The sequence below is a fragment of the Anoplopoma fimbria genome, chromosome 18, assembly GCF_027596085.1.
Source record: "Anoplopoma fimbria isolate UVic2021 breed Golden Eagle Sablefish chromosome 18, Afim_UVic_2022, whole genome shotgun sequence".
Classification (NCBI taxonomy): domain Eukaryota; kingdom Metazoa; phylum Chordata; class Actinopteri; order Perciformes; family Anoplopomatidae; genus Anoplopoma; species Anoplopoma fimbria.
The window spans coordinates 12,861,818-12,872,122 of record NC_072466.1 but is presented as its reverse complement, the minus strand read 5'-3'; the positions used below and the strand labels follow the sequence as shown (position 1 = coordinate 12,872,122).

Genomic DNA, 10,305 nt, shown 5'->3' with positions numbered 1-10,305 from the left:
CACACCATGCTGCAGGCCTGTGTGCACAAAAGTGTTGTTATTAAGTTTCCGTGACATTTACAATGCTAGGTGTCAGAAAAAAACATAATTACTACTCATGATCTGAAACAACTTTGTTGCGCACACAGGCATAGTGTTACTTTTCATATTTGACAGAACTTTGTAAAGAAACAGGATTAACTCCCACATTGAGTGGGAAGAAGCAAGATAAAGTGAAATAAAAACCTTCTGTAATGAAGTATAAAATGCAGCGACCCACGGAAAACGATAACCTTTATGAGTAGATGAAACGCAGTCACACATGGTCACAATGTGTTTGTGTTCCACATGTACAGTAAAGGAGTGAGTTGTAGTGGCCTAAAGGTTAGAAAGGCTGCCTTGTGTTCCCAAAGTTGCTTGTTTAGATCCCCAAAAACAATTTAAAGGAGATGATTATCATTTGGGGAAATATACATCACACAGTAACAGTCAGTCACATGCACGAATTCAGACAAGGACCATTGGCAGTGCCAAGTTTGATCAACCACACACACGTATATGTGTGGGCAAATATTTGCCAATGTTGGTTTTGCGCATGTGTGGCCACGCCCTAATGCAGGTAATTGCAAACATTAACATCATGGCAACTTTGACCAGCGAAGTCACAATATCAACCATAGCAGATGTGAGTTTGTGGTTGACCCCGCTTGCCCAGATTCAGAACAAATCTCAATTGAGCAGGCAATGGTCACTTGCCTTTATTTGTGCATGTGTGACTGTGCCCTGAAGCAACCATTAGCAGCTGGCTAGCTTAGCTTAGCACAAAGACTTAACACAGGGGGAAATAAACTAGCTTGCCCCTGTCCAAATGTTACAAAATCTACCTAGAAGCACTAAAGCAGGGTTCATAGGGTTACATGCCAAACTTTTTCTTGGTCAGGACCGGTTACCATGCAACCAGCGGAGACTCCAAATCACTGGACCAGGCCAAGAAGTCCCGCACATAACCCCCAGAAACCCCAAGTGAAATATGTCAACTTTGGACGGAACAAGTCTAACTGTTTCCCCTGTCTCCAGTCTTTGTGCTAAGCTACGTTAGCTAGCAGTAGGCTCAAACTAAGTGTACAAACATGTAGCCTAAGTGTTATCAATTTTCTCATCCGTCTCATCAAGAAAGCTAATAAGTGTACAAACCAAAATGTCCAAGTTTCCATGCCTTTGACAAAGCCGTAAATCTTCCTCCAGTCCAGCTGCTCTATGAGGTATGAACAGAATACAAAGATTGTTTTGGGAAGGTCCTGAGTCCTGCCGAGCATTGCCAAAACAGTCAAATACTGACACTGGCTAATAAAAGTTACAATAAAAAACAGTCATCCCTTCAGTCAGATTGAGAGCCCCAAGTGACTGGTTGTTGGGGGCTGAAACCAGAGGCCTCCATGTCTGCGTCTTTTTAATCCCCCCCATATCTTGTTTTTCATTTTCATTATTGAAAAGAAGAATGGAGACGCTAACATTGTGACGCACTACTCCAAACCAGATGGGGTGTAGGACGTTGAGAAATGAGAGGTGCAGGGAAATTCCCCCATCGAGTAGCTGTGAGATTGATAAACTAAGGGGAAATGTTTGCACTACACAGTCAAATACTGTCTTCAGTTTGATGTTAAGTGAATCATAATAGTGGTCTGGTTTATAAATTAGTGTAGAATGCAAAGAGACACTCAGTGATGTTTGTTTCGAAAATAACATGCTGTTTTTTCTTGATAAGATTTGAGAGCGTGGAAGTAATATTGAGAGAAATGTCAGGGAGGAAAACCTACTTCTACTTAAACCTATTTGCAGATGACACCCGACACTATATAGATGGTCATCTCATGGACCAGAGCCCCACTTATGCATAACCCCAAATTTCCTCCAACTAAGATTCTAGTTATTGAGCAACAACAAAGCAAAGAAAGAAACTGTGCATAGAATTTACTACACTGTCTTAGCACGATACCTCAGGCAAGACATCAGGGTATTATGATCGAGTAATTTAGCTTTCTAGCCACATTTAAGGAACATAACTAAAACAGCCTATTATTGCAACAATATTGCCAAGCAGATTAGACCTGCAGAGAGGTTTTTGTATGCTTTTACTACAACTAGGCTTACTACTGTAATACACTGAACTCCTTAAACGTCAGTCAATGAATTACAGCTATAATGCGTTCTTCTACTGTGCTGCCATTTTTAGCCACATTAGCTTTGCACATTAGCACTGTCAGTCTTTCAGTCCATCCAACTTTGGTCCAATAAAATAAATCATCTGTTGGTTTTACTGCCATAACTTTTGTACATACTAAAATCCTAATGACTTTGGTGATCCCGGGACTTTTCATGTAGCGTGACCATCAGGTGGTTCGATACCCGGCCTCGGCAGTCGATGTGTCCTTGGGCAAGACACCTAACCCCAAGTTGCTCCCGAAGGCTTGCCATCGGTGTGAACTGGATGTTGCATGAATGTTAGTTAGAGTCTGATGGTGGCACCTTGCATGGTAGCCTGTCATCAGTGTGTGAATGGGTGAATGATATGTAATATACTACTGATTGTAAGTCGCTTTGGATAAAAGCGTCTGCTAAATGATTGTAATGTAATGGTTACAATAAGTGTTACAGCCAGAGCTACTAGAATGACTGAATACTTTTAGCCTTGTTTTATTAAATCGTATTTACTTCCGCAAAATCTTTGAAATAATTTTTGAGTTGTTATTCTATCTGCTTTTTTTTAAATTTAACTTCACTTTACATACATGTAAAGCATTTTGAGTTGCAGTTTGCGTATGAATGGTGCTACATTAACACGGTCAATGTATTACCTGCAAAGCAAACAGCACTAACCATGAGCCAAATTCTGAAGCACAAGCACTGTGAAACAGTAAAATCAAACTTCTTCACTTCATAGTGTTAAGTTAATTTAATATGTTTTATTATTAATCCAGTTACCAGAGGAAATAGTAGAATAATAAAAAAAGGTACCAGTAAGATTGCACTTCCCTTGTATGCATTCTGTTCCGCAAAATCCCCACTTGGCCAACATTATCTTCACATCCTTATGACGGCAATGATCATCATCTTCATCATCATCCATTCAGTGTTCTTTCAAACATTCACATGTGACGGTGAAAACACATGAAGCAGTTCTTTTACAAAAGTACACGACAGACAAGTTGGAAATAAACAATGACTAAAAGATATATTTACAAGACTTTTTAGCCCAAAGTTAAAGTATTAAGTAAAATCTGTGTTGAGAGGACAACAAAAAATGTTTTCTTTAAAATAACGCCGTGCAAAAAGTACCCACAGCAGCATTTGGTTCACTGATCTTGGGATAAAATTATACAATTTATAAGTGCGCTCTTTATTACGCAAACTGTTGTTTACTACCCTCTATTACAGATGGTAGCCTCTGCAATATGTTAATATACCTTAAAATAAACAGTGTGCACAATGTTTTCAGGCTATTTTTTATAGCTTTACAAGATAAAATTCCCACATAAAAACCCCTGCTCTCCAACATGGAGGAGTGAGATAAGCTATTGGCTATTGTGATTGAAAGATAACTCAACAAATAGAAAGTTTCGTCATTACTGAAAGTGAAAGTCTTGTTCAAATGTTTGGGATACATTTTAAAAAGGACCAGTGTGTAAGATTTTATGGAATCTATTAAAGTTAAAATTCAAAATGCCACTTCTGATGTAAAAAACGCAGAAGGCTTTCTCTATAACCAGTGTTTGGTTTGTCTGTTCTGGTTTATTGCAGAAACATGGCGGGCTCTGTGAAAGAGGACCCGCTCCCTATGTTGATATGAATGGCTCATTCTAAGCTAACACAACACAAAGATTCTTAGTTTCAGGTGATTATACACTAATGAAAACATAATATTGAATATCATGCTTAATTTCTGCCAATAGATCCCCCCCTGAATCCTACACACTAGTCCTTTAAGTCATTTAATGTTTGAAAATGAACAACATTTTTTAGAATTTTTCATTTGGCTGCACAAGCCACGTACGGTAGTGTAGGAAAAATATTCTGTTTCAGTGTGATATTGGTGAAGAGGCAGTTTGCAAAGTTTATGGTCTGGGACTCGTGTATAAGACAATCTTACAGGCACTCAAAACTTCTGTGACTGCTGACTTGACAAATCACATAGACCCCTTGGGGGCATCTTGGTGTAAGAGTCAAAATTTCAAAATCCCTTTCTGTACCATCGTTAAGAAAAACTAAAAACCAATTGAAAAGAACAGTAAAAAACAAACAAACCAACCCGATAGATACACACAAATAGACAAAAAGCTCCACAGAAAACGTGGTCTCAGTTCCCAGTTTGGCGCGACTTTGGAGTGCTACACCTTCTGTCCGATCGGCTGTGCTGCCCGCCGACCTGCCTTCATGCGGTTACGTGCGTACACCCGTAAGAAAAGTGCTAAGAAAACTACCCCAACACCAAATCCACCTGCTATGGTGACTGCGTGACCGTAGAGGAAACAAGAGAGGAGGATGGCGATAGCCTGTCGCAGGGTCATAATGATGGTGAAGACTGCAGCACCAAACTGGCTGATGGTGTAGAAGATGAAGAGCTGGCCACATGCCGAGCACACGGACAGCAACACGGCATGAAAGGCAAACTCGGTGTGGCGTGTCATGAAGGCCAGCGAGTCAAAAAAGGCACCCTGCTCAAGCAGCGAGCCAACAGTGAAGAGGCAGGAGAACAGGTTTACCCCAAACATCATCTGCACCGACGACATTTTGTACTTGAACAGGTTGTCCTGCCAGTTGGAAGTAAAGCTGTCGAAGACGATGTAGCCGATAAGGATGACGACCCCGCTGAAGGTGGTGACGGTGGACGGGTGACTGGTGGGAGTGCTGGACAGCAGGAACATGCTGACACCCACCGAGATCAGCACGGCGGTTAAGTACTCCCAGTATTCGTAGCTCTTGTGGGAGACGATCTTACCCATGAGCATGACAGGAATGACTTTAGAGGCCTTGGCCAGGACTTGAGTGGGGAAGCTTATGTACTTGAGGGCCTCGTACTGGCACCAGCTGCTCATGATGTTGGAGAGCGAGGCGAAGGAGTACTTGTACATGGGTGCTCCGTGGCGAGGCTGCTTGAACAGAAGGCACCACAGTCCCGACACGGTCAGAGCCAGGATACGGTTCATGAAGACCAAGAACTGAGAGTCCTTGAATTTCTCACCCTCATCTTCTGGAGTCGTGGCTCCGTACGAACGTGTCATCACCCTCTCCTGCAGGACTCCCCATGTCAGGTACGATACCTGAGAATAAGAAAACCGACTTTTTCAAGAGTGTACTTCATGTTATATTTTTTTAGCAGAAGCACTAGCGTTAAAAAGTTGAGTGGTTCAGCTTATTTATGGCTGTGAAGTGATCCCTTACTAACGCATCACTGTACTCATCAATATAGCTTCATACTGGCAGTCGCATGTTGGTTCATTGCGGGTGTCATGTCCTGTCAACAAACCTACATGTAAGTACCAGGATGTATCCCTGTCCCATAGCTTTACAAGGGAACGCTGTCCAGGGAAACAAAAAGAAGGAATTTTGTACTAAAAGAGAGAAGCTTTTTAAGTTATCAATTTGATTTGGTTTGAACGTAAAAGGTGCTAAACAATGGAGAGCATAACTACTGCCTCTCAAAGGCTCTGGATATGGCTACGGCGGAGGTGGCGACTCACGCTTACTAAAGCCACAGCGCTCAGGGAGCTACTACACTTTTGCGGCAATGCAGTCAAAAAAAGAAACTTTAACAGCAGAACTTTAGAGTGCATTTTTGTATATAACAAGGACCATGGATTTTGTCCCCAAGCTCTCAAAGAGTAGTCACATTGGGACGGGATCGCCTCATGACCAGTATGAAGAGGACGAATGATAACAGTGACTATCACTCAGTCAACATACATATGGCGTGTGAGTTTAGTATTGGTGAGCGTGTTGGCAAACCGTTTCCTATTTACACATTCAACAGAAGTGGAGCTTCATAATCATTTATTTAAAGTTTTTTTCAGGCCACCTGAAGCTCTGTTTTGGTCTCCACAAACTTCACTCTGGCTCCCTAGCCACTTAATGTTCCATGAAGTTCATCGCTTAACTTTATGTGTCAGCTGTTTGGTGCTGGGCAGGTGGTTTACAATAAAACACTCCATAGAGCTGAGGGTGCCTGCACAACAAGTGACCCCTGTCACATTACGTGTGGCTATTTGGTCCATTGTTAAGATAAAAATATTGATGAGTACAGCTTTAAGATAGGCCTAACCTTTGACATAGCGCCCAATATTGTAGATGGGGAAGTCACGGGCTCGTACCAGTGTGCCAGCACCTCCCTTTATACAAACTTCACTTAAGCATCTTTTTAAAAATTGCGTGTCAACTGAGAGCAGAGCAAACCGTAAAACAAACATAAAAAAACTCTCCCACAGCTGCACAAACAGAATAAAACAGTGCATGCTATTAAAGGGATTAGACCACATGCGGTAGAGGGATTCCCACCTGAAGTCCGGCAGCACAAAAGATTAATTTGACGACCTGTCTGACTGACGAGCCTGAATCACCCTCGTTCCTCGGTGCAAGTGACACGTCATCCAACAATCCTGTTTTGGCCTCACTGCCAAACACACAGGTCTTTATGAAAGGGAAACAAAACCCACTACCTGAAAGAAAAAAACATACATAAAAGAGTAATGATTAAACTTGAGATCAAGGTGGTCAGGAAGGAACTCCAAATTAGACGTCTGTATCACAAGGCCAAACCTGTTTCTAAGTAATTGGTGCGCTTGAAATAGCTAATAAGGAAGTAGCCGGGGATGATGATGGTGGAGTATCCCAGAACGTTGACGAGGAAGCGGAAGAGCCAAACATCGTGCCAGCCTTCCAGTAGTGACACCTCATCAGCAGCCACAATGGAAGGGATGAGAAGCAACACAACTGCAGGGAAAACCCTGCAGGGTAACACAATAAGGTATATCAGGCCACATTGTCAACAGAAAAAAAACTACAAAATATTAAGCATATTATTTCTCAACAAGTTAAGTTGTTGGTATTTCAGCTCCATTTCATGATACGTCCTTCATCGTCACACTCGATGGATACAATCCCAATAAATCCCTTGGAATCAATTTATTGTATAATTGTAAAAATAAAATTATTTTTTATCTGTAATCAATAATGGCGACAAAGAGGCAAGAAACAATATATTTAAAAAAGAAAAGGCAACATACAAACATACAATACAACATGAGTCATTCAACATAAAGATTTCTGCAGTCCAAAACAGTAAACATTGCAGCTAACATCAAGTGAGAAAAAAACAGAGACAGAAACTTATGTAGTATTCTGTACCTTGTCAAACTAATGACTGATTTTTTTTTACAAAAAGGTCCCCACAATTTTTTTTTTAACCAAGCAAATTGTTCTAAAATCAAACTGACTTTGTCTTGTATTGCTTCTTGTCTTGAAGCAGACAAACCTGAAGGTGCTGACATGGAAAGACATTTTACAATCTAACTATAAAGCAAGGAATGCATGTCTGTCTGTCAAGCATTTCTTCCGCAGAATGAGTATGTATGATTTTTCCCAAGACAGTTGTCACCATAGGTTCACTGAAGTATGCCAACCGGGCAGTCAAGGCATCCCTTATTGGCTCTCACATCTCCAAAGGGGATTGCAGCAAATTTCCAAACAGGCATTATTTGAATAAACGGACCCCATATTGGGAATCTAAACGGTTACCTTCTTGCATGAAAACGTAATAAAGTTACATAATAACATAGCCTTTATTAACAGTACTCAAAACTATTAAGTAAGCTATTAATACAGCACAATAAAACTGCATCCCATTTTTTTTGTGTGCAGAGTGAAAAAGAGGCAGGACTTTGTACCTAAATGTACTTAATGTCTGTGCAATGTGGAACTTTATATTCTATGATGCTGGACAGTTTTATGAATAATAATGCATACTATTTTAATTGTTATATTTTGTGAGTAAAGTTTGAATCTGCAACATAACCAGCAGTAACTTTTTTTTTTTTTTTTTTTTTTTTTTTGCCAAAATTGCTTCACAGCCCAGCTCTATTGCCGGGGGCTTGGCTTTCACAAGCTAAGTATGTCATACTACCATTACCATCCTTTCTTCATGATTGTATGGGAGGTAGGGAATCACTTAAAACAACCGCAACCTGTTAAACTAGACATGAAAAACGAGATTGGCTGCATACCCATGCATCTTTAGTAAATTTGATAAATCAAGCACACCTGTGCCGAAACCCTAGTTTTTCATGAAAAAGGTGTGCTCCTTGCTGTCGTGGCACTGAGTTTGTGCCCCATTCAAAGTGAGCCAGGGCCTCATCCCAGGGGGGCATTGAGCCTGACTCAAACAGAGCCTCTTTGTGTGGGACTCTGCCGGGGCCTGGCCAGCCAGTAGTCCACTCCGGAGAGACCTGGGCTCTGAACAAGCAACTTATTACATGGAGGAATGCACTGCATCGGCTGGGCGGCCAACCCACAGGCTATCACACCACAAGCACACAGAGACAACTGCAAAAAAAAAAAAAAAAAAAAAATGTACCTGAGGAGTGAAAAAGTGCTTTTGTTTGTAAGAAGATAATATGGAGTGAATCTAAAATAAAAGAGCACTTCTTGTTTACCAGTCCCACATATCAACTAAGCTAAGTTAATATTAATATGAATTAATAATATTGCTTAAGGTGTTAAATAAATAAATAAATAAATATATTCATAGTGAACATTAGTGGGAAGGAAAACAAGCCAAACTGGTGTTGAGCCAAATGATGTGGCCCATCAGATTATCCTGCTTGTAAAGGACTTTCAGCATTATTGCCACTGCAGTGCTTTAATCACATTATCCTGTACAGTATTTTGATGAGTGTAAACAAATATGGTAACTACGTTTGAGTTAGAGGTTTAAATGCTATACATTATAGGGTCACAGCTATCAACATATGTTAATTAATTGTATTCAATCATATTAAAAATAACAGAGTATAACTGAGATGGCATGTAGGTCAGCTGTCAGCCGAGCACGTCCACACCTAGAACTCATCATCATCATCTCTTACACTTGGCTAACGTTACTATTGGTCTCCAGCGTTACCTCCATGATAAAGATGGCATTTTCCCCACTCTCTGTGGCCCGGCACCCGGCGCAGCACACACGCCGACACAATCAAACGTCCCCGCAGTAGCAGAGCATGAAGCCGCACGAAACCGGCAGCTGTTGTGGTAGTAAAGGTTTGTCTTTCCTTCGGACCTGCCGCTTTTAGCTCTGATGTCTTCAACTTATCCTCCTCAATGGCCGATGTGTTGGTTCCGGTTGGTACAGTTGAGCAGGAAAAAGCCCCCCCTTCTCTTTCGTCAACACCAGAGGATGCCGTAGATGGAGAACAGCGCCCACACGGCGCCCCTGTCGGCGTGGAGGAGTAACTGCAAGGCGAATCTGTTTTAACTGTAGAGCACATTTCATACACAAAAGCAAGTCAAAATGATGTACAAAATGCATTAATGAAATGTATACAGAAAAAATACATTAGACATAATAAATCAGGGAAATACATACTAGTTAGGTAGAGGGAAATGGGTCAGATACAGTACCAGTCAAAAGTTTGGACACACCTTCTCGTTCAACTACTTTGAAGCATCTACAATATAAAACATTCTGGTTTGTTGAGCATTTGTTTGTTTACCACATAATTCCATATGTGTTCCTTCATAGTTTGGATGTCTTCAATATTAATCTACAATGTAGGTGTGTCCAAACTTTAGACTGGTACTGTAGGTAAACACAAGGTGGAACATTTTGTATGTTTATGTTCAGTTAAAGGCAATGTTTTTTACCTGGCGCTGCTGCCTCCCTGTGCTCCTCAGAAGCTGACAGTCAGAAGCTTTCAAGCAATGACAGAATTGAGGAAACTAGTATACTGTAAATCAGAAAACAAAGGTCAAAACTTCAGGAACACTTTTGGCTTTGTGCCCTGAAGGGCCAATCCAACAGGTCCACTCCAAGCATTTTGAAATAGTTGAAGTTGTAGACACTACCCAACAAAAAGTTAATTAATTAAAAATAACAAGGCAAGAGAAGTAATAAGATAAGAATACAGTAGAATAAAAGTGTTAATTTTGCACAATGAGTTTCATTACTTTGGATACTTAGTTGACAGTATAATGTACATAAGTAACAATTTAAATTAGATTTTTTTCACAGCAGACAAAGCACTGAAAGTGAAAGCACAGGTGTAGCTGATACCTTTAATG

The 10,305-nt window shown here is 40.7% G+C and overlaps 1 protein-coding gene across 1 annotated transcript; it reads right to left on the bottom strand.

Annotated features, from left to right (window-relative positions):
• Positions 1–2,927: 2,927 nt before the first annotated feature.
• slc35b2 (solute carrier family 35 member B2) lies at positions 2,928–9,372 on the bottom strand. Its single transcript, XM_054618591.1, has 4 exons — positions 9,149–9,372; positions 6,790–6,977; positions 6,529–6,689; positions 2,928–5,297 (listed from the first exon to the last, which is right to left on the bottom strand). The coding sequence occupies exons 1-4, from the start codon at positions 9,166–9,168 to the stop codon at positions 4,365–4,367; spliced, it is 1,302 nt and encodes a 433-aa protein (XP_054474566.1). The 5' UTR covers positions 9,169–9,372; the 3' UTR covers positions 2,928–4,364.
• Positions 9,373–10,305: the final 933 nt, after the last annotated feature.

What these genes read in the sequence shown, in the direction of transcription:
- slc35b2 (XM_054618591.1), bottom strand. Translation starts at nt 9,168, where the DNA reads ATGCCATCTTTATCATGGAG. An exon ending in ATGCCATCTTTATCATGGAG is followed by an intron (nt 6,978 to 9,148) that starts GTAACGCTGGAG and finishes GTTACCCTGCAG; the next exon opens with GGTTTTCCCTGCAGTTGTGT. An exon ending in CACCAATTACTTAGAAACAG is followed by an intron (nt 6,690 to 6,789) that starts GTTTGGCCTTGT and finishes TTTTTCTTTCAG; the next exon opens with GTAGTGGGTTTTGTTTCCCT.